Genomic DNA, 24,994 nt, shown 5'->3' on the forward strand with positions numbered 1-24,994 from the left:
CTTCTGCTGGGATGATTGAGCCTTGGTTTCAACATTGTATCTGGAGAACCCGTGTTTCTCACTTGTTATGACACATTTCGGTAGTTTGGCATCATTGTTGACTTCATGAGTAACATATATTTCATAGCAAAAACATCTAAGAAAATTTCATTGTATTAGCCAATTGATGTGCCAACATCATTAGCAACTTCTATGATTGTGGTTCGGTGATTGTTCAGTCATTTCTTTTACTTTTTCCGTGATTTCATCTTCAGTGTTTCCATGGCTTACTTCGCTTATACCACTTGTAAAACCATGTTTTACTAAGAGAAGACACACCCAAAGCATTATTTAACATTTTTAAAAGTTAACTGCACTTTATTGTGTTCTTATAATAAAATTTAGTACAAATTCTGTGATTCATTTTTAACCAAGATAAATAATTGCTTATATGTCTGAAACACATGTAATCTTTCTAACAGCTGACAACAGATTAAATATATGATATCACTAATACTTTTCAGTCATGTTTAGCAACACAACAACGAAAAAATCATGCAAATGGGAATAATACAGCAGACAAAATTACAGAATTTCCATTACCTTTTGAACACACCTCAGATACACTAAAAAGTCTAATCATGGATATTCTATTGACTGCTCAGCTGTATTCCCTGTACGAGCCATTAGGATTCACTTACTAAAGAAAGTTACAGTCTATAATCCTGAGCTACTTGCAGTATTGAAAGAAATTGAGGAAAGGAGGTGATAAGATACACCACCATAAAATCCTTTTAAGATATTTCAACAGACATACCAAGCAAAGCAACAGTTCAGTAAGTTTCAGGATTCCATCCTTTCCTCACAAAATCGGGGTACCAGGGCATTACAATTTAGACAGATGAGTTGGCTGATTTGGCAGCTAAATATGCCATAGACAGAAACACAGCGGTGCATGAGAGTCCCTTGTATATCATCTACTAACTGTGAAGGTACAGGAAAGTTTGTCAGTGGAAAGAAAAGTGGCTGAGAGTGAGGAATATGAAGTGGCAGGTAGTGAAACCAACTACTCTTCCTTGGTGTATTTCCTTCCCATCACTTATTTTAGATGAATTCACTCCAATATGTTGGCCAAATTGATATGTTGATTCCTTCTGCAGGTGATACTGTCCAGTGTGCGGTACTTTTGAGATGTAGATGTTGGCATGCCTAATTAGAAAGACCAGTAACCCCCCACCACACACACACACACACACACACACACACACACACACACACACCTGATTCTTTAAAGAATCAAATTTTCATCTGTAAAATGACATATTGTCTGAACTATGTGTTGTACAATGATATAATTTTGCAGGTACATCAGTGATATATGTGGATACCACCTGCAAAACATGTTGTGAATAGAGTTAGTAGTAAAGTAGTAATAAATTAAAATGTCGTGCCTGATGCTGCAGTTTTACAGCATGAACGGAAAATTTCGTAAACTCTCTTCCTTTCATTATTTTGTATATTTAGGGGTGGGTGGTCAGTGGGAAGAACTTGCTTAAAGCTTTGAAATTACACTTTTGTTGGAAGTGCTCTCATTCTCAAATACTAGATGAATTATTGCTAAATTATTTTCACTGTTTTTAATTTCTGACTTTAATGTGTCAAAACATTTCTCATGACTGAGATTTTCTTACAATTATTGACTGTATTACCTGGTTTTTAGAAATGCTGTTACATTTATGTTGTTATTCTAGTATCCTTAGAGATAAAATATCTATCTCATTTATCTGTGGTGGTATATAATTTTACTTTGTTTAAGAGTGCTAATGACTGTGATTTATATGCTAACAACAACAACATTGATTTTCTCATTGCTTGGACACTGCAATAGTTGTCAGTGGAGATCCAAAACATTTGTCCTGGTTTCTGAATGGACCACTGGAATTCAATATCATTTTGATGCCTCTCTGTGCTTACACCCAAGAAATTTGCTGTGGTGTAACTACTACATCAGTTCAACCTTCAGTCCTCTCAGGATTGATATGTGGGCATTAAAAAAATAATCAGCAACCTTCGAAAGAGCTGAGAACCTGAATTGCAATGTTTAGCTATCCCTTTCTCCAGAATTTGGTGTCTACTTGGGAATCTGTGTACTGAAACTGTGTAGACTGTCACAATTGTTTCATATTGTGCAGTCCTGTAAACCTAACTTAAAAATTCTCATTTTCAGAAAAAGTTCCCATAAGATAGGTTCTAGAGTTTTGTTTGTAACACATTCTTTACATTTGTACAGTTCCTGTCAGAGGTGGTGGAAACAGCTAAATATTGCAACCAGGAAGTTGTGGAAATGCTGGCTATGCTGTTACATCGGTCGTTACCAACAACAGTTGGTGTGGATCGTCAGACACGACATGTTGTTTCAGCAGGAGCTAGATTCTGGCTTCTGGCATGTGGGCTGTCATTGCTACAAGGAGATGTAAGTATTGACATAATATAAGGGAACTGTACTCTAATATAGACAGAATTTTTAATTTCCTGATTGCTATGGATCTGAAATTGTAGCATCTATTTTTTTGCATAGTTCACATCAAATATTTTTTTCATTAGAACACTGCTCTCAGAAACTTCCCTATCCAATCTGCTGTAACAGTAGCCCTACAAGAAAACATGATAGAGCTTGGTTGTTTGTAAATTTTAATTTGGTTAGCCTATTACACGAATCCTTCTTCTTCTTCTTCTTCTTTTTTTTCCCCCCAATCATATATGTTTACATGTCTGTACTGATGTTCCTTTGTGTTAATTATATCTTTACTTTTTGGGCACACAGTAGTGGTTGCAGCACAGTAGCCCACATACAGGTTTGTTGTGGCAGCTGCTTCCTCCTCACTTTCCAACAAGACATCAATGCTCAGTGAATCCATTTCACTGCAACTGGTATACTACTCAGTCTGCATACCAGACAGTGAAATCTGATGCATATCTTTACTCAGTTGTGGAATTTTATATGACTTGTCATCTTAGCTTAGGAGGAGACCAGTTCTCAGCATTCATCATAAATCAGAAATGAACCCACACTCAGTGAATTTCATTGTACCTCATTAATTCTGAGCCAGATCATTGAAGAAGAGTATACAGCAAAGAAAAATCCATACCATCATTCTTCATTGTAATTTGACATTTAAATAACATGTGAGGCGATTAAAGACTATTTTGGCCTTTCATTCACTGCCAACTCTCATATAACACATTTATATTAAGAAAATATGTTTCCAGTGGGTGGCTGGCCATACTATTAATGCGCATGAGGCAGCAAAGCTTGAATAACATTGACAAGTGCCACAATTTTGAGATCAAGAGCTACCCTGAAACTAAATGTTGGTAACCTGTCACCCAAAAACACTTTCCCGGACTATAAACAACAGGTTTGGAATGTCACTCAGGCAGACTGGCAGCATGGTTGGTTTAGGACTATAAAGCTGTCCATACAGAGGTGCAGGAAGTTCCTTTGAAGCTCTAACTAGAGTGTGTCAGGTATGTCAAAGAGTCATAGCAGTCAGAAAAGTTCAGTTTGTCCCTAGTACTGTGTTCACTGTTTTTTGTTCTCCTAACACATCTCCTAAATTGTTTCATCAATACAAGAAAAAGACTAACTTGTCACCACATGTCACTTTTTCCAGTGATTGTTTGGTATAGGGATTTTTTACATTTTCACGCTCAGATGTGTCTTTAATCATATCAAGGGAATAATGACATTATTCAAGCTTTCGCAACAAACTGTTGCCTCATCAGGAAAGAGGGAAGGAGAGGGAAAGACGAAAGGATGTGGGTTTTAAGGGAGAGGGTAAGGAGTCATTCCAATCCCGGGAGCGGAAAGACTTACCTTAGGGGGAAAAAAGGACGGGTATACACTCGCGCACACACACACACACACACACACACACACACACACACACACACACACACACACACACACATATCCATCCATACATATACAGACACAAGCAGACATATTTAAAGATAACAGTTTGTTGCGAAAGCTTGAATTTTGTGTGTATGTTTGTGTTTGTTTGTGTGTCTGTCGACCTGCCAGCACTTTCATTTGGTAAGTCACATCATCTTTGTTTTTAGATACATTTTTCCTACGTGGAATGTTTCCCTCTATTATAATCGAATAATGACATTACATTGATTGCAGGCATTTGACAAACTTGATGGGAATTCTTGCCATGAAGAAAGTCTTCGATGAAGTATTTTACTTTTGTTGGTGAGTAATGCAACCAGTGGTAAATATTGACCAAAATTATTATTGCTCACTGGTTCTGTTATTCACCAACAATCATTAATGGCTGTGGAGTTTACAAGCTCCAGCATGTATTACACCATTCTGTTTATCATAGCTAATCATTTATCCACGCATGTTGGAACCTCAGAGTCTGCATAAGCAACTCTGTTATATGAGGGCTGTTCAATAAAGAATGATCATAATTTTTTTGTGGTCATAATTTCTCATGCTAAAATTTAATCTTATTATATTCTGTTAGCTTAATGTGCAACAAACACGACGTAGTAGCTTCATTGTTGCGACTCCCAGTTCCCCCCTATGAGAGGCAGGCAAGGTCAGACATGTTCAGTATCGCCTACCACTGCTATGGAGCTAACACCCAAGGAACAATATGTGGCTTTGAAATTCTGCTTTTGTCTCAACAAATCTTCAGCTGAGGCCTATACAATGCTACAGGAGACATATGGAGAGTCTGTTCCTCCTACAGTACAGCTCGAAGTTGGTTTAAAGTGTTTGAAGACGGGAGATAATCAATTTCAAAGGAAGGTGGACCCGGTGCTCCAGTTATTGCTCTTACGGAAGAAAACATCAGCATTGCTGCTGTCATTATGAGAGAGGATCAACGAACTACTTTAAGATCACTTTCTGATATCTGAACATTTCATTGGGTGCCACCCACATGTTGGTGACAGAAAAATTACACATAACACGTGTTTGTGCGCGATGGGTTCTGAGACTGTTGATTCCCGGAAGAAAACATCAGCATTGCTGCTGTCATTATGAGAGAGGATCAACGAACTACTTTAAGATCACTTTCTGATATCTGAACATTTCATTGGGTGCCACCCACATGTTGGTGACAGAAAAATTACACATAACACGTGTTTGTGCGCGATGGGTTCTGAGACTGTTGATTCCCGAACGAAAGGACATTCGCATGCAGGTCTGCATGCAGTTAAAGTTGATGTTAGAGGAAGAGACTGAGTTTCTTTCAAATGTAATCACTGCTGATGAAAATTGGCTACATCATTTTGATCCTGAGAGCAAACACCAAAGCTCAGTGTGGGAATATCCTTCATCACCAACCCCCAAAAAAGCAAAAGTGGTTGCTTCTGCTGGGAAAGTTATGGTCATCTCATTCTTTGATATTCATGGAATGATTTATCAGCATGTTGTACCTGCACACAGACCAGTAGCTGGACAATACTACAGTGATGTCCTGAAAACATTGCAAATCCATATCAGGCTCAAAAGACCACATTTCCATGAAGCAGGCTGGATGCTGCACCACGATAATGTGTGGCAACATATTGCCAGTGTTGTTGCTGAATATCTTGCAAAAATCAACATGAACTGCATCCCTCACCTTCCCTATAGTCCGGATTTGGCCCCATGTGACTTTTTTCTATTCCCTAACATGAAGAAACACCTTCGTGGGAGGAATTATCAATCATCAGAAGCAGTGGTGAAGGCTGCAGAGGCGATTTTGAAGGACCTGTCAAAAAATGGTTTCCAGCATGTATTTGAAGACAGTAACCAACATAATTGTCAGGAAATAGTTCTGCACCCATAATGTTTATCATGGACATCATTGTGTAAGTAGGTTGTTGCTACAGTAAATCAAATTGGCCTGTAGAATCATCATTTAGAGACCATAGCTGAGTGAGTGGCAGAACTGAAACAAGAACTATGCCAGCACCAGCATTGCTGATGAATTTCACTCTCTCTGCTGCTGTTCCAGTGACAGTGCCGTGTTTCACTTTGTGTTTAAAGAATATCCATGACAAATATTAAAACTTGTTAAACACATTTTTGAGGCCCCAGTCATTAAATACAAGTATTTTTGGGTGGAAGATTAGACATTTTGTCCCTTAACATAATTTTGATCATTGTGGGTACCCAAAAAACCAGGAAACATTCAGCAGATCTCATTTTGTTATTGCTGCCCACATGCTTTTGTGTGTTTTTGGCATTTAGGACAGACTTAATTTTACTGGATTCATTTGTCTTCTTCCAGAACAATGTGTCTGGATTCATTAGCTTGTGTTATAAATTTTGCATACGGGAATTGTGCTTTCTGTGTACACCAGTATCAAAAATGCTTTTATTCTGTGCTAGGTGATAGGATGTTCATGCCGTGCAACAATGTAGGTGCAGGTCTTGGGCTTACACAAGCCAGGTATACCAAAACAACAGTGTAGTCTTTATCACACTGAAACATGCAAAAAGAGAAGTGTGCTGTGCTTCTATACTCCAGCAGTAAACTAATGTTTGCATTGATATGATTCATGTTGTCAGAGGAAGTGTTCAGTACATCAGTACCTCCATAGAGATAGTTAGCCTTGAAATCACTTTGTTAAAAGTCATGTACTGAAAAAATTCCACAATATTATTTCCAAAATATGATGCTGTTGTGGAGCCTGTCACTGTGTCATTTCTTGCTAGCACTGAGAACTTGAGTAGCAATTTTATTTTGATGCATCTGTCATGATACTGCTTTATGAATCAGAAGGGAGCGTATTAAATTCGTTAGGTATTGCAAGGACACAGAATTGCCTGCAGATTCAGAGCAGAAAACAATTTGTAACGCTGCCTAACAGACTGCCTTGGCAGATTTGGGAAAATTGATCATGACTATACTTTTGTATTGAATTGTGCAGTTTTGGCAAACAAAGTGACAAGGTTTATTTTGACACATTGCTTGGGATTACTGAGGATGTTGTTTGAATTTCAATTGATTAATAGATAAAGCATTTTTCCCATTGTCAGACTAAGAAGCTGTTGTAAATTCAACAGGTATTGCCACGATCCTTGGCTCGCAATGTTTTGCGTGAACGTGTCTATGCTTCTTGCCTGGACTACTTCTGCAGTCCTCCTCCACACTGCCCAACACAGAATGAGAACGAACTCCGAGAGGACATTCTGGTGCTTGTACGCTTCTGGCAAGCTATGCATTCTGACAAAAAATATCTCAAAACATCTGTAATAGGTGGTAAGTTATATTATTGATTAGATGTTAAGGGCTATCTTTCTTTCATTTTGAACTGATGCATGCAGTTCACAGATGGAGACTCCCAACACCACTTCAAACTTTTGTTGTAACTTCAATATTTTGTGCTCATTTTCCTTCTGCACTAGTTGCATATAGGAAAGATTAATCTTCCTGTTGATTTGCATAAACTTACACCTACAAAACAGTAATACTTTTATTGAAAGTATTTCTCACTACACCAGCAGTTGTCGATAATTTGTATGTAAGCCTAATTTGTTTGCCTATTCTGTCATCCTGCTGCACATTTACCTTTGTACTTCTGAAGACATTGTTCACTGTGTTGTACATCATTCTTTGAGTCATTATGACATATTATTAGTGTTTCATTTGCTTATTTTTCATGAAAAAACTATGTATGTAAATATGTGTGTCGGTTTGGTTTCAACTGGGTCTTACCTAAATATTGCAGGTGATTAAAGTTTGTTCTGAATCTTAATGACATCTTTCCATTCATTCACCTGTCTTTCCTCATAAAGTTTGTTCTGAATCTTAATGACATCTTTCCATTCATTCACCTGTCTTTCCTCATCTTTCTTCCACAGGCCCCATCATCAGGAAAGTGAAAGCAAGCATGAAAATATCCTATGTATTTTGGGTTCTTCAATTTGACTTATAGAGTAACAGTATTTTCAGAAATTACTGGACCCATACTGTCATCATTTCTTATTCCACCCCCCCCCCCCTCTCTCTCTCTCTCTCTCTCTCTCTCTCTCTCTCTCTCTCTCTCCCCTCTGTGTGTGTGTGTGTGTGTGTGTGAGAGAGAGAGAGAGAGAGAGAGAGAGAGAGAGAGAGAGAGAGAGAGTTATGTTATGGTGTGGTGCTGGTTTTTACTGTTTTGGGAGATTAAATAAAAAACTTTTTTTCCTTTCTCTTTCATGTTTTCATTTTGCACAGATTTTTGTCAGTTCTTCTTCACCCTTTCAGACATGCATTATTTCTGGAGGAAGGAAAGTTTGTATTTATTTGGTAATGCTCTTAAGTGATTTTTTAATGATTTTAGATGCAAGATTTAAACAGAAATATGTACCCATTTTCAAAACATACTTTTTAACTAAAATTACTAATAACAAAATATTCTCTATTCTAATAAATAGTAGAATGATCATTCAATAATTTCCATGTAAAATAACAATAACAACATTAAATTATGTGGTGGAATATAGTGAACCAACGACATCTGTATATTCTGCTGATCACAAGCTAGTATGCAATGTCACATGCTGCTGCGTATTGCTACATTAACTTGCAGATATTTTTATATTGATACCCAACAAGTGGCAGCGCTTGCATGTGATGAAAAGGCCAAACATTTACAAATATGTACCTCTGATTTCCATAGGGAAAAAGTACTTCTGCTGCAGTAAGACACAGTAGAAATTAATGTACACAGTTGTAGCCAGAGGATCAAAAGAGATTACAAGGCATAAAACACTCTGTGTCCTAAATTTCCTGCTGCTTTATCTATTGAAGGTGAAGGAAGTATCAACATAAACAGAACAATGGAAAATCCATGATGGAATAGTGACAGTATTATGCAAAGGCTAGATTTCTATTCACCATGTAACAGGGATTTTGAGTTGCAGATACACACAACAAAAAGGCAGTCAAACATGTAAGCTTCATCCTTCATCAGAATTAGACTGCACATGCACGCGCGCGCGTGTGCACACACACACACACACACACACACACACACACACACACACACACACACACACACACACACACACTCGACCATGAGTACGACCACCGTCTCTGGCTGCTGGAGGCCAGGCCTCGGCACCCAGAGACTGTGATCATAGTGTGTGAGTTGTGTTTTCGTTTGTGTGTGTGTGTGTGTGTGTGTGTGTGGAAGATGCGAGTTGTGTTTTCGTTTGTCTGTGTGTGTGTGTGTGTGTGTGTGTGTGTGTGTGTGTGTGTGTGGAAGAGGGGGGGGGAGGGTGCATTTAGTTTGATGAGGGCCTTTTTGACCAAAAGCTTAGATATTTGACAGTCCTTTTTCTGTGCATATCTGCGACTCCTCATCTTCGCTGTATTGTGAGTAACAGTCTGTCCTTTTCATAATATTCTCAATGTAAAGGAAAGTGAGAAAATAGTGAAGATTGGTATTATTATAGGGTTTTCAATCATGTATGGCTTAGCCCAAATGGAAAATTTGTGTCTTCTAAATGTGAGCATCTGATGAAAAGGAAGATGTTAGTGTCAGAAAATGTTTGAGAGCAGTGAATTTCTGATTGTTTTCTCACCTTGTAGTTGTAGATGTAGAACCTCATGTGTCTAGTGAGTGCGTCAGTTATTGTTTCATATGACTACTATTTTAAATTTATCATGATACAAAATTCTGTTTCAAGACTAGATATTAGAATCTATATGTGAACGTAAAACTTATGTGTAGTATTAATGTGATAACCTTGTAATGAAAAATCTCTCTGTCCTTGTAATACATTGTGTCCTGTTGGCTGTAAGCGCCTTTTTATTGAATTTTATGTTTTTCAGATTTTGATCTCTTTGCCCCATCATCGACCTTTCATTCCATGAGTAGTGATATGAGGTCAACATCTGGAGACTTCACACGCCAAGCTACTGGCTGGATCAACACAGTGCCTCTGTCCTCTAGCACCAACACATTATCAAAGAGATCTGCACGTAGTAAGAGAGTACCCAATGCTGATGTCTTTGTGAAGAACTACATTAAAAAGAGAAATCTAATACTTGAGCTTCTGGTGGGTGAAACAGCTCATTCAGCTTGTAATATTATGAATATAACAGATTGCTCCTTGATACCCCAACAGTTTGTGCATGTTACTGAAAGAGAAGAAAAAACATATAATCAGTAGTCAAAAAGTATAGTATTTGTAGTTTGGAGGATCCTTTTTTATATTAATCATTGTTATGTGTATTACATGCCATGTCATTACTTTACATTAGTTGTTTACTTATAAAAAGAGAATTACGTGCAGGTTAATATTTACCACATGAACAGCTATGTTAGTAGAATGAAATTTTCACTCTACAGCGGACTGTGTGCTGATATGAAACTTCCTGGCAGATTAAAACTGTGTGCCGGACCGAGACTCGAACTCGGGACCTTTGCCTTTTGTGGGCAAGTGCTCTACCAACTGAGCTACCCAAGCATAACTCATGCCCCGTCCTCACAGCTTTACTTCTGCCAGCAGAGCACTTGCCCGCAAAAGGCAAAGGTCCCGAGTTCGAGTCTCGGTCCGGCACACAGTTTTAATCTGCCAGGAAGTTTCAGTTATGTTAGTGTCAAATTTTTGAACAGCTGAGGAAACCGATTTAAAATTTCAAACTGTAGTGTGAGAGATGTTGATAGCTTTTCATATAGAAACAAACATTTTTTGATGATGTATTATAATTGCATGGGTAAAAAAAAGTTGTTCATCAAGGGGATGAGAAGGAAACAGTCCTCATCCCATCTGCTAAGTCTCCCCTGACTCATGGCTCTGGGTGACTTTTCCAAACTCTATCCCTTTTCCTAAACCTTTCCAGTCTTTTCCTTCACCCCTCTTCCTTCCGCTTCAACCCTTCTGCCAGGAGGAGGAGCTACTGGCTGCAAAAGCTTGCTTAAGTAAAACCTTTCTTTATGTGTATGTGCTTCTACCACTGCTTGGTGAATAGATTCTTTTTATCGATCCACTTACCTAATATGCTTCATATAGAGGAAGTGTTGAACAGAAGATAGCCCCATAAAGTATATTTGTGCATGCATGTGCGCTCTCTCTCTCTCTCTCTCTCTCTCTCTCTCTCTCTCTCTCTCTCTCTCTCTCCCCCCCCCCCCTCCCTCCCTCTCCTCCCCCTCCCTCCTTCCCTCCCTCTCTCTCTCTCTCTCTCTCTCTCTCTCTCTCTCTCTCTCTCTCTCACACACACACACACACACACACACACACACAATGCAACCTGATAGCATAGCCTGATAAAAGTCTGTGCCCTTGGTCTGGGACACATGACCACTCCCCCTTGCAAAGACTGCTCTTTTATCCCTCGTTTTCCCAGCTTTTCGATTTGGGCTACCCTTTTATACCGTCTGCTGTGTGTGTTTTAACTTCCTTATTTTATAGTTTGTCTTTTCTGACTGGATCCATCCACTTTTAGCTGACCCTCTCTCTTCCATGTGTAACTTTGTAATCACGGGTCTGATGAGCTCACCGTTTAGTCCCATAAACACCCCCCTACTCCCCCTCAATCAGTGGGTCAGTCGGTCAGTCAATCAATCAATCTGTGCCCTCAATTTACAACTTTAATGTTTTTCTATGCGGCTGATGAGACAGAATATTATCAAGAAAAATATGAAACATCTGTAAATGTCATCTTAGTAATTGATGCAAGCATGCATGCATACCCTTCTGTTGATTTTATTTGTTATTCCACTATGCAGATAGTGTTGGGGGATGGTGTTTGTAATTTGAAAGATCCTTTGATCTATTAATCATTGTTACACGTATTACATGTAATTGTTTTCTTTTGTTACCTATAACATACTTCTTGATAATTATTAGTGACTGAAATTCATTAAACATTTCAGGACATACTGTTAAATGACCATAATTCTGTAGAAACACCTCACATATTATGTGAGATCAAGTGCACTATACTTGTAGTGTTCTGTCTTTTTGTGCAGGCTGTAGAAATAGAATTCTTATTGATATGGTACAATCCAATGGGCCGCCAAGAGAGACAAGTGCAAGGAGAAGACACAATAGCTGCCTGGCGCTCAAAGACAATGACAGAACGTACATGGAGGGACAATGCTCGGTTAGCATGGGATATAAGCCCCATACTGGCAGTCTTTCTTCCTCTCAGGTTTGTAAACTTTCACTGGTCTTACAAGATTATGAGAGACCATTGTGTTCTGCAACTATTACTATTACTGTTATTGTATGTTAATTAATTAAAGATAGAGAAATACTTTTTCTGAATCTAAGTTGAGACACTTCCTATTATAGCTCCAATCCACATGTTTCAAATAAAGATTCAAGTTTGATGTATTTTAGGTTGAAAAACTCAGAGAGCATAATTCGTGAGGTGTCCAACCAAGTACGTGGGAATCCTACAGTTGTGTCTCACATCCCACATGCTCTCAACTATCTTGTTACAACAGATGCATTGCTTAATGATGCCAGTGAGGTATGTTAGCAAATTATTCACTGTTTTAGTAGCTTATTTTTCTTTCTTTCTAACAGCAAACCACCAAATATTTCCTTTGTATGCATCTTGGTTATTTGTTTAATGTTTGAAGACTGTTGCTGCTTGTGTTTCTATTAATAATTTAATATTGTATCTGTTTGTACAGATGTGTGCAACATATTATCTTGTTTTGGGGCCAAAGGAAAGTTTGTATAGAATGAGATTTTCACTCTGCAGCAGAGTGTGCGCTGATATGAAACTTCCTGGCAGATTAAAACTGTGTGCCGGACCGAGACTCAACTCAGGACCTTTGCCTTTCGCGGGCAAGTGGTAGAGCACTTGCCCGCGAAAGGCAAAGGTCCTGAGTTTGAGTCTCAGTCCGGCACACTGTTTTAATCTGCCAGGAAGTTTCGAAAATTTATATAGGTCGATAGGGGTAATTCATACAAACATTACTTAGTAAGTTTGTTTATTTCTGTACTGGCTTGACAGTATGACTATATTCATCAAAAATTTAGGTATCACAGCTTTTCAGAAAGGATGCAATGTACTTAGTGGGCTGTCTAAAACCACCAGAAAAACAATTTCAATAACACAGCACAGTAGAGTTACACCAAAGAATTCATAATTTTTTCTTATTTTCAGTTTTTTGGATGATGAACTGTCCTTTACTCAAGAAAGAAAATTGTACTGTAACTTGAGGTAAGCATGTGGTACAGCTGCAGTTCAGGAGAAGACCATATGTACAAATTCCAGCATCATTCTGGGTTGCAGAATTGGAGTATCATATCAGTATAGACTGGCACCAAAGCGGTCATAGAGTAGTGTTTAACACTGCTGTCATGACATGCAGTAGTCCAGACTAGACTCATTCCCTTTAGTCCTGAAATTTATCACTGCTCTTTCAGCATGTGGAAAATCATTTGCACTCCATGCAAAACATTATGTCACCTTAATAGGTGTTAACTGTAGCCCATACAGCACAATGTTAAACAGTAAATCAGAAAAAAATTCTAATCTGTGTAACTTTTCAACCCCCTGACAAGCCCAATAGTCACCATCATCATCATATGATCATTTTCTGAGAACCACTATTTGAACTTTAGATTGAATGACCAAGTATCTGCTCATCAGGGCTCTGTATCCCCGAATAATTCATACTCAATTTCTGAATTAGCAAGAATTTTATTTGTAACAATATTATGAAGAGGAAAATTGCACTGTAGCCATAATTTTATTTGTATGCCATTGAGCATCTCTATACTATAGACTAATGTGTCATTATTGCCCACTCCCCCTCCCCCTGGAGGAGATGAGGGTTGTGCTTGGTTATGCTTCCCACATTTGTAGTTTCCACTAAGCTACACGTGCTGGATGTGTCCTGTCAAATTTCAAGTGTCTGAGGAAGCTTGACCATTCTTCACTAAGTACAAGTTGGCCAACCTGGAGTTCTATAGATGGTAGGATGGTCAGTGCTACTGCTTCTCTAAAACCACAAGCTCTTTGCAGTTTCAGCAATAATTATTACATGTACTGCTGGAATGTTGTATGTTATGGAGAATTTGGAGCTTGGTTTAACTGCATCCATCATTAGCATAGTATAACATTTATAGAAACCCCACAGTGTTGTGAAGTGCTTTGTGCTGGTGGCAAGGATAATAAAATAAGTGGGTAACTTGTGGGACATTTATCACACCTTAATTATTAATGGAAAATCTCATATAAGATGTGAAACAAATACTAACAAAGAGATAGAGGGGCTGGCCAGTACTTACCTCAGCTCAGTACAGCCGATAGATACACATAAAACAGAACTGAAATTTTAAGATCCTAGCTTTCGGAACAAATGTTCCTTCATCGGGGAGGAGAGAGGGAAAAGAAAGGGAAGAAGGGAAAGGAGATTCAGTTACTCACAACCCAGGTTATGAAGCAACAGGGAAAGGAAAATAGGGAGGGTAGCAAGGATGGAGGCATGGTTGTCAGAGGGAAGCCAAAGATATTCTACTCTAAGTACTGTGCCAGCTTCAAACCAAAGAGGATGCATACAGAAGTAAAGAGATATATAGTATAAAGATAAACACAACTATGTAGGATGAAAAGATGCGTGAATAGCTAAAGAGGAAAGGGAAAGAGGAGAAGACTGAAGAGTGAATGGGAGTGAGGTTGTTTAACGTAAGTTCAGTCCAGGGGGATGGCGGGATGAAAGGATGTGTTGGAGTGCAAGTTCCCATCTCCGCAGTTCAGAGGGACTGGTGTTGGGTGGGAGAAGCCAAATGGCACGTACGGTGTAGCAGGTTCCTAGGTCCCTAGAATTATGCTGGAGGGCATGCTCCGCTACTGGGTATTGGGCATCTCCTAGGCGGACAGTTCGTCTGTGTCCGTTCATGCGCTCAGCCAGTTTAGTTGTTGTCATGCCGATGTAAAAGGCTGTGCAGTGCAGGCATGTCAGTTGATAAATGACATGTGTAGTTTCACACGTAGCCCTGCCTTGAATTGTGTATGTTTTGCCAGTAGCGGGGCTAGAGTAGGTGGTTGTGGGGGGATGCATGGGGCAGGTTTTGCAGCGGGGTCGGTTACAGGGGTAGGAACCGCTGGGTAGAGAAGGTAGTCTGGGAGTATTGTAGGGTTTAACAAGGATGTTACGGAGGTTAGGGGGGCGACGAAAGGCAACTCTGGGTGGTGTGGGGAGAATTTTGTCAAGGGATGATCTCATTTCAGGGGTTGACTTGAGAAAGTCATATCCCTGGCGGAGTAATTTGTTGATGTTTTCGAGGCCAGGATAATATTGGGTGACAAGGGGGATGCTTCTGTGTGGTCTTGGGGTAGGAACGTTGTTGTTGGACGGGGAGGAGTGTATTGCTCGGGAAATCTGTTTGTGGACAAGGTCTGCAGGATAGTTGCGGGAGAGGAAAGCACTGGTCAGGTTATTGGTGTAATTGTTGAGGGATTCGTCACTGGAGCAGATACGTTTGCCACGAATACCTAGGCTGTAGGGAAGGGAGCGTTTGATGTGGAAAGGATGGCAGCTATCAAAGTGAAGGTACTGTTGTTTGTTTGTGGGTTTGATATGGACAGAGGTGTGGATGTGAGCTTCAACAAGATGAAGGTCAACATCCAGGAAGGTGGCTTGGGTTTTGGAGAAGGACCAGGTGAAATTCAGATTCGAAAAGGAGTTGAGGTTATGGAGGAAATTAAGGAGTGTTTCTTCACCATGAGTCCAGACCACAAAGATGTCATCTATAAACCTATACCAGGCCAGGGGAAGCAGCTGTTGGGTCTTCAGGAAAGCCTCCTCCATGCGGCCCATGAAGAGGTTGGCATAGGACGGAGCCATCCTGGTTCCCATGGCCGTTCCCCTGATTTGTTTGTAGGTCTGGCCCTCAAAAGTGAAGTAATTATGGGTGAGGATGAAGTTGGTAAGTGTGATAAGGAACGATGTTTTTGGAAGATCTTTGGGTGGGCGTTGGGAGAGGTAGTGCTCAAGGGCAGAGAGACCATGGGTATGTGGGATGTTTGTGTAAAGGGATGTAGCATCTATGGTGACAAGAAAGGTTTCAGGTGGGAGAGGAGTGGGAATGGATTTGAGGCGTTCTAGGAAGTGGTTTGTGTCTTTGATGTAGGATGGGAGTCTGCGGGTGATAGGTTGTAGGTGCTGGTCTACCAGAGCTGAGATACGTTCGGTTGGGGCTTTGAAACCTGCTACAATGGGACGGCCAGGATGGTTCTCTTTGTGGATTTTGGGTAATAGGTAGAAGGTAGGGGTACGTGGCTCAGGTGGAGTGAGTAAGTCTATGGAAGCCGTTGTGAGGCCTTGTGAGGGACCTTGGATTTTTAGGATTTTTTGCAGCTCAGTCTGGACGGAGGGAATGGGGTCCTGGGTAACAGTTTTGTAGGTTGAGGTGTCAGAGAGTTGACGCAGTCCTTCTGCCACATACTCCACACGGTCAAGTACGACAGTTGTGGAGCCTTTATCCGCCGGGAGGATGACAATAGAGCGGTCTATTTTCAGCTCCTTAATGGCACGGGATTCAGCTGGGGTGATGTTGGGGGTTGTCGGTATGTTCTTCAAGAAGGACTGGGAGGCAACACTGGATGTGAGGAATTCCTGAAATGTCTGCAAGGGATGGTTTTGGGGGAGGGGAGGAGGATCCCTTTGAGAAGGCAGTCGGAACTGTTCTAGACTGGGTTCAACACTGGGTCCAGTATTTGGGGGCTGTGTTTGGGTAGTGAAGTGATATTTCCAGTTGAGGTTCCGGGTGAATGAGAGGAGATCTTTAACCAGGGCAGTGTGGTTGAATTTAGGTGTGGGGCTAAAGGTTAAGCCTTTTGATAGAACAGATGTCTCTGGAGGAGAGAGGGATCTGGATGAGAGGTTTAGGACTGAATTGGGACTGGTGATATGTGGCATTTGACTGTGGTTATAGTTGAGATTTGGTCTGTGTGGGGTATGTGCTGGGATGGGGAGATTGAGTAGGGTGGCTAGGCTAGGTTTGTTGGCTATGAGGGGGGTTTGTTGAAGGTTCTGTTGTGGTTGGTGTTTGTGAGGGATAGGGAGAGGGACCCCACTTCTTAGGTGTTGCACTAGCACTGTGGATAGTTTTTTCAGGTGGTGTGTGGCATGGAACTCAAGTTTGCAGCTGGCTTCTAGGATGATGTTCCTGAGTGTGTTCTCCAAGCAAGGGTTTGAGAGGTGGAGGACTTTGAAGAGAGATAGGAGCTGTTGGGAGTGGTGGTTACATGAAGTAGTGTAGAGATTCAGGACAAGTTGGGTAAGGGCTAAGGATTGAAGGTTCTGGAAGTCCAGGAGAGACTGGTGGAAGGAGGAATTGCACCCGGAGATGGGAACTTTTAAGGTAAGCCCTTTAGGGGTAATTCCAAAGGTTAAGCAGGACCGGAGGAAAAGTATGTGGGATTGCAGTTTGGCTACAGTGAATGCATGTTTCCGGAATGAATGTAAATAATGTGGTATAGGATTAGGGTACATAGTGGGTAACTGGTGGGTAGGGAAATTAAATAACTAAAGTTGAAATAGTAATCATAAGAAGGAATAAAACACGGAGGGAAGCACGAGAAGGAAAGAAATTGTGTTGGTAATGTTCAATACCAAAGGAAGACCACTAAATAAGAAAAATACGGAAAAAGTTGACCAGACCAAGCAAGTATGTCCAGATCAGGGGAAAAGAACACACATTGCTCAAAAACAGAGATAGCGAGTGGCGAAAAAAGATCGCGGGTGCCGCAAAAGCGATCGCGGGTGCCGCAAAAGCGATCGCGCGTGCCGCAAAAGCGATCGCGCGTGCCACAAAAGCGATCGCGCGTGCCGCAAAAAAGATCGCGCGTGCCGCAAAAAAGATCGCGGGTGGCGCAGAAATGTCCCAAAAAAATTTTCTTGTGGCAGAGAAAGATAGCCAATGGCACAAAAATATCGCCAGCAACAAGAAATCGACAGAAATGGATGATACTGGTAGGTGTGGAAGAGATTGTTGGCAGTGATTGTTGGCTGGGAAACAGCGAATAACGAACGTTACAACTATGGAATGTTGAATAAATAAATAAATCAATAAATAAAAAAGAGAAGAGGACTATAAACGGAACAAGATAATAGGAGGAAGATGAAACTAGCACAGTTGGTGACGAAAATATTTATTTATGTATATATAAAACACTGAAGAAGAGAAAGTGTTAAGATGACAGACGTAAGTGATAGCTAACAAAGGGACAAAACAATGAAGGATGTGGACCATATAGGTAATCTAAATTATTAATGGAAAATCTCATATAAGATGTGAAACAAATACTAACAAAGAGATAGAGGGGCTGGCCAGTACTTACCTCAGCTCAGTACAGCCGATAGATACACATAAAACAGAACTGAAATTTTAAGATCCTAGCTTTCGGAACAAATGTTCCTTCATCGGGGAGGAGAGAGGGAAAAGAAAGGGAAGAAGGGAAAGGAGATTCAGTTACTCACAACCCAGGTTATGAAGCAACAGGGAAAGGAAAATAGGGAGGGTAGCAAGGATGGAGGCATGGTTGTCAGAGGGAAGCCAAAGATATTCTACTCTAAGTACTGTGCCAGCTTCAAACCAAAGAGGATGCATACAGAAGTAAAGAGATATATAGTATAAAGATAAACACAACTATGTAGGATGAAAAGATGCGTGAATAGCTAAAGAGGAAAGGGAAAGAGGAGAAGACTGAAGAGTGAATGGGAGTGAGGTTGTTTAACGTAAGTTCAGTCCAGGGGGATGGCGGGATGAAAGGATGTGTTGGAGTGCAAGTTCCCATCTCCGCAGTTCAGAGGGACTGGTGTTGGGTGGGAGAAGCCAAATGGCACGTACGGTGTAGCAGGTTCCTAGGTCCCTAGAATTATGCTGGAGGGCATGCTCCGCTACTGGGTATTGGGCATCTCCTAGGCGGACAGTTCGTCTGTGTCCGTTCATGCGCTCAGCCAGTTTAGTTGTTGTCATGCCGATGTAAAAGGCTGTGCAGTGCAGGCATGTCAGTTGATAAATGACATGTGTAGTTTCACACGTAGCCCTGCCTTGAATTGTGTATGTTTTGCCAGTAGCGGGGCTAGAGTAGGTGGTTGTGGGGGGATGCATGGGGCAGGTTTTGCAGCGGGGTCGGTTACAGGGGTAGGAACCGCTGGGTAGAGAAGGTAGTCTGGGAGTATTGTAGGGTTTAACAAGGATGTTACGGAGGTTAGGGGGGCGACGAAAGGCAACTCTGGGTGGTGTGGGGAGAATTTTGTCAAGGGATGATCTCATTTCAGGGGTTGACTTGAGAAAGTCATATCCCTGGCGGAGTAATTTGTTGATGTTTTCGAGGCCAGGATAATATTGGGTGACAAGGGGGATGCTTCTGTGTGGTCTTGGGGTAGGAACGTTGTTGTTGGACGGGGAGGAGTGTATTGCTCGGGAAATCTGTTTGTGGACAAGGTCTGCAGGATAGTTGCGGGAGAGGAAAGCACTGGTCAGGTTATTGGTGTAATTGTTGAGGGATTCGTCACTGGAGCAGATACGTTTGCCACGAATACCTAGGCTGTAGGGAAGGGAGCGTTTGATGTGGAAAGGATGGCAGCTATCAAAGTGAAGGTACTGTTGTTTGTTTGTGGGTTTGATATGGACAGAGGTGTGGATGTGAGCTTCAACAAGATGAAGGTCAACATCCAGGAAGGTGGCTTGGGTTTTGGAGAAGGACCAGGTGAAATTCAGATTCGAAAAGGAGTTGAGGTTATGGAGGAAATTAAGGAGTGTTTCTTCACCATGAGTCCAGACCACAAAGATGTCATCTATAAACCTATACCAGGCCAGGGGAAGCAGCTGTTGGGTCTTCAGGAAAGCCTCCTCCATGCGGCCCATGAAGAGGTTGGCATAGGACGGAGCCATCCTGGTTCCCATGGCCGTTCCCCTGATTTGTTTGTAGGTCTGGCCCTCAAAAGTGAAGTAATTATGGGTGAGGATGAAGTTGGTAAGTGTGATAAGGAACGATGTTTTTGGAAGATCTTTGGGTGGGCGTTGGGAGAGGTAGTGCTCAAGGGCAGAGAGACCATGGGTATGTGGGATGTTTGTGTAAAGGGATGTAGCATCTATGGTGACAAGAAAGGTTTCAGGTGGGAGAGGAGTGGGAATGGATTTGAGGCGTTCTAGGAAGTGGTTTGTGTCTTTGATGTAGGATGGGAGTCTGCGGGTGATAGGTTGTAGGTGCTGGTCTACCAGAGCTGAGATACGTTCGGTTGGGGCTTTGAAACCTGCTACAATGGGACGGCCAGGATGGTTCTCTTTGTGGATTTTGGGTAATAGGTAGAAGGTAGGGGTACGTGGCTCAGGTGGAGTGAGTAAGTCTATGGAAGCCGTTGTGAGGCCTTGTGAGGGACCTTGGATTTTTAGGATTTTTTGCAGCTCAGTCTGGACGGAGGGAATGGGGTCCTGGGTAACAGTTTTGTAGGTTGAGGTGTCAGAGAGTTGACGCAGTCCTTCTGCCACATACTCCACACGGTCAAGTACGACAGTTGTGGAGCCTTTATCCGCCGGGAGGATGACAATAGAGCAGTCTATTTTCAGCTCCTTAATGGCACGGGATTCAGCTGGGGTGATGTTGGGGGTTGTCGGTATGTTCTTCAAGAAGGACTGGGAGGCAACACTGGATGTGAGGAATTCCTGAAATGTCTGCAAGGGATGGTTTTGGGGGAGGGGAGGAGGATCCCTTTGAGAAGGCAGTCGGAACTGTTCTAGACTGGGTTCAACACTGGGTCCAGTATTTGGGGGCTGTGTTTGGGTAGTGAAGTGATATTTCCAGTTGAGGTTCCGGGTGAATGAGAGGAGATCTTTAACCAGGGCAGTGTGGTTGAATTTAGGTGTGGGGCTAAAGGTTAAGCCTTTTGATAGAACAGATGTCTCTGGAGGAGAGAGGGATCTGGATGAGAGGTTTAGGACTGAATTGGGACTGGTGATATGTGGCATTTGACTGTGGTTATAGTTGAGATTTGGTCTGTGTGGGGTATGTGCTGGGATGGGGAGATTGAGTAGGGTGGCTAGGCTAGGTTTGTTGGCTATGAGGGGGGTTTGTTGAAGGTTCTGTTGTGGTTGGTGTTTGTGAGGGATAGGGAGAGGGACCCCACTTCTTAGGTGTTGCACTAGCACTGTGGATAGTTTTTTCAGGTGGTGTGTGGCATGGAACTCAAGTTTGCAGCTGGCTTCTAGGATGATGTTCCTGAGTGTGTTCTCCAAGCAAGGGTTTGAGAGGTGGAGGACTTTGAAGAGAGATAGGAGCTGTTGGGAGTGGTGGTTACATGAAGTAGTGTAGAGATTCAGGACAAGTTGGGTAAGGGCTAAGGATTGAAGGTTCTGGAAGTCCAGGAGAGACTGGTGGAAGGAGGAATTGCACCCGGAGATGGGAACTTTTAAGGTAAGCCCTTTAGGGGTAATTCCAAAGGTTAAGCAGGACCGGAGGAAAAGTATGTGGGATTGCAGTTTGGCTACAGTGAATGCATGTTTCCGGAATGAATGTAAATAATGTGGTATAGGATTAGGGTACATAGTGGGTAACTGGTGGGTAGGGAAATTAAATAACTAAAGTTGAAATAGTAATCATAAGAAGGAATAAAACACGGAGGGAAGCACGAGAAGGAAAGAAATTGTGTTGGTAATGTTCAATACCAAAGGAAGACCACTAAATAAGAAAAATACGGAAAAAGTTGACCAGACCAAGCAAGTATGTCCAGATCAGGGGAAAAGAACACACATTGCTCAAAAACAGAGATAGCGAGTGGCGAAAAAAGATCGCGCGTGCCGCAAAAGCGATCGCGGGTGCCGCAAAAGCGATCGCGCGTGCCACAAAAGCGATCGCGCGTGCCGCAAAAAAGATCGCGCGTGCCGCAAAAAAGATCGCGCGTGCCGCAAAAAAGATCGCGGGTGGCGCAGAAATGTCCCAAAAAAATTTTCTTGTGGCAGAGAAAGATAGCCAATGGCACAAAAATATCGCCAGCAACAAGAAATCGACAGAAATGGATGATACTGGTAGGTGTGGAAGAGATTGTTGGCAGTGATTGTTGGCTGGGAAACAGCGAATAACGAACGTTACAACTATGGAATGTTGAATAAATAAATAAATCAATAAATAAAAAAGAGAAGAGGACTATAAACGGAACAAGATAATAGGAGGAAGATGAAACTAGCACAGTTGGTGACGAAAATATTTATTTATGTATATATAAAACACTGAAGAAGAGAAAGTGTTAAGATGACAGACGTAAGTGATAGCTAACAAAGGGACAAAACAATGAAGGATGTGGACCATATAGGTAATCTAAATTATTAATGGAAAATCTCATATAAGATGTGAAACAAATACTAACAAAGAGATAGAGGGGCTGGCCAGTACTTACCTCAGCTCAGTACAGCCGATAGATACACATAAAACAGAACTGAAATTTTAAGATCCTAGCTTTCGGAACAAATGTTCCTTCATCGGGGAGGAGAGAGGGAAAAGAAAGGGAAGAAGGGAAAGGAGATTCAGTTACTCACAACCCAGGTTATGAAGCAACAGGGAAAGGAAAATAGGGAGGGTAGCAAGGATGGAGGCATGGTTGTCAGAGGGAAGCCAAAGATATTCTACTCTAAGTACTGTGCCAGCTTCAAACTAAAGAGGATGCATACAGAAGTAAAGAGATATATAGTATAAAGATAAACACAACTATGTAGGATGAAAAGATGCGTGAATAGCTAAAGAGGAAAGGGAAAGAGGAGAAGACTGAAGAGTGAATGGGAGTGAGGTTGTTTAACGTAAGTTCAGTCCAGGGGGATGGCGGGATGAAAGGATGTGTTGGAGTGCAAGTTCCCATCTCCGCAGTTCAGAGGGACTGGTGTTGGGTGGGAGAAGCCAAATGGCACGTACGGTGTAGCAGGTTCCTAGGTCCCTAGAATTATGCTGGAGGGCATGCTCCGCTACTGGGTATTGGGCATCTCCTAGGCGGACAGTTCGTCTGTGTCCGTTCATGCGCTCAGCCAGTTTAGTTGTTGTCATGCCGATGTAAAAGGCTGTGCAGTGCAGGCATGTCAGTTGATAAATGACATGTGTAGTTTCACACGTAGCCCTGCCTTGAATTGTGTATGTTTTGCCAGTAGCGGGGCTAGAGTAGGTGGTTGTGGGGGGATGCATGGGGCAGGTTTTGCAGCGGGGTCGGTTACAGGGGTAGGAACCGCTGGGTAGAGAAGGTAGTCTGGGAGTATTGTAGGGTTTAACAAGGATGTTACGGAGGTTAGGGGGGCGACGAAAGGCAACTCTGGGTGGTGTGGGGAGAATTTTGTCAAGGGATGATCTCATTTCAGGGGTTGACTTGAGAAAGTCATATCCCTGGCGGAGTAATTTGTTGATGTTTTCGAGGCCAGGATAATATTGGGTGACAAGGGGGATGCTTCTGTGTGGTCTTGGGGTAGGAACGTTGTTGTTGGACGGGGAGGAGTGTATTGCTCGGGAAATCTGTTTGTGGACAAGGTCTGCAGGATAGTTGCGGGAGAGGAAAGCACTGGTCAGGTTATTGGTGTAATTGTTGAGGGATTCGTCACTGGAGCAGATACGTTTGCCACGAATACCTAGGCTGTAGGGAAGGGAGCGTTTGATGTGGAAAGGATGGCAGCTATCAAAGTGAAGGTACTGTTGTTTGTTTGTGGGTTTGATATGGACAGAGGTGTGGATGTGAGCTTCAACAAGATGAAGGTCAACATCCAGGAAGGTGGCTTGGGTTTTGGAGAAGGACCAGGTGAAATTCAGATTCGAAAAGGAGTTGAGGTTATGGAGGAAATTAAGGAGTGTTTCTTCACCATGAGTCCAGACCACAAAGATGTCATCTATAAACCTATACCAGGCCAGGGGAAGCAGCTGTTGGGTCTTCAGGAAAGCCTCCTCCATGCGGCCCATGAAGAGGTTGGCATAGGACGGAGCCATCCTGGTTCCCATGGCCGTTCCCCTGATTTGTTTGTAGGTCTGGCCCTCAAAAGTGAAGTAATTATGGGTGAGGATGAAGTTGGTAAGTGTGATAAGGAACGATGTTTTTGGAAGATCTTTGGGTGGGCGTTGGGAGAGGTAGTGCTCAAGGGCAGAGAGACCATGGGTATGTGGGATGTTTGTGTAAAGGGATGTAGCATCTATGGTGACAAGAAAGGTTTCAGGTGGGAGAGGAGTGGGAATGGATTTGAGGCGTTCTAGGAAGTGGTTTGTGTCTTTGATGTAGGATGGGAGTCTGCGGGTGATAGGTTGTAGGTGCTGGTCTACCAGAGCTGAGATACGTTCGGTTGGGGCTTTGAAACCTGCTACAATGGGACGGCCAGGATGGTTCTCTTTGTGGATTTTGGGTAATAGGTAGAAGGTAGGGGTACGTGGCTCAGGTGGAGTGAGTAAGTCTATGGAAGCCGTTGTGAGGCCTTGTGAGGGACCTTGGATTTTTAGGATTTTTTGCAGCTCAGTCTGGACGGAGGGAATGGGGTCCTGGGTAACAGTTTTGTAGGTTGAGGTGTCAGAGAGTTGACGCAGTCCTTCTGCCACATACTCCACACGGTCAAGTACGACAGTTGTGGAGCCTTTATCCGCCGGGAGGATGACAATAGAGCGGTCTATTTTCAGCTCCTTAATGGCACGGGATTCAGCTGGGGTGATGTTGGGGGTTGTCGGTATGTTCTTCAAGAAGGACTGGGAGGCAACACTGGATGTGAGGAATTCCTGAAATGTCTGCAAGGGATGGTTTTGGGGGAGGGGAGGAGGATCCCTTTGAGAAGGCAGTCGGAACTGTTCTAGACTGGGTTCAACACTGGGTCCAGTATTTGGGGGCTGTGTTTGGGTAGTGAAGTGATATTTCCAGTTGAGGTTCCGGGTGAATGAGAGGAGATCTTTAACCAGGGCAGTGTGGTTGAATTTAGGTGTGGGGCTAAAGGTTAAGCCTTTTGATAGAACAGATGTCTCTGGAGGAGAGAGGGATCTGGATGAGAGGTTTAGGACTGAATTGGGACTGGTGATATGTGGCATTTGACTGTGGTTATAGT

The 24,994-nt window shown here is 42.2% G+C and overlaps 1 protein-coding gene across 2 annotated transcripts in view; it reads left to right on the forward strand.

The window, feature by feature from the left end:
• Window positions 1–24,994, forward strand: part of LOC126202961 (phosphatidylinositol 4-kinase alpha) — a 203,645-nt gene that overhangs the window by 139,717 nt on the left and 38,934 nt on the right. For both annotated transcript variants that reach the window (XM_049937089.1, XM_049937090.1), the window contains 5 exons: window positions 2,270–2,452; window positions 7,055–7,250; window positions 9,807–10,033; window positions 11,950–12,131; window positions 12,323–12,455. In XM_049937089.1, coding sequence (XP_049793046.1) covers window positions 2,270–2,452; window positions 7,055–7,250; window positions 9,807–10,033; window positions 11,950–12,131; window positions 12,323–12,455 — 921 coding nt within the window. The remainder of the gene's footprint in view (window positions 1–2,269; window positions 2,453–7,054; window positions 7,251–9,806; window positions 10,034–11,949; window positions 12,132–12,322; window positions 12,456–24,994) is intronic.

Source organism: Schistocerca nitens, chromosome 9, assembly GCF_023898315.1.
Source record: "Schistocerca nitens isolate TAMUIC-IGC-003100 chromosome 9, iqSchNite1.1, whole genome shotgun sequence".
In the NCBI taxonomy this organism is placed as follows: Eukaryota; Metazoa; Arthropoda; class Insecta; order Orthoptera; family Acrididae; genus Schistocerca; species Schistocerca nitens.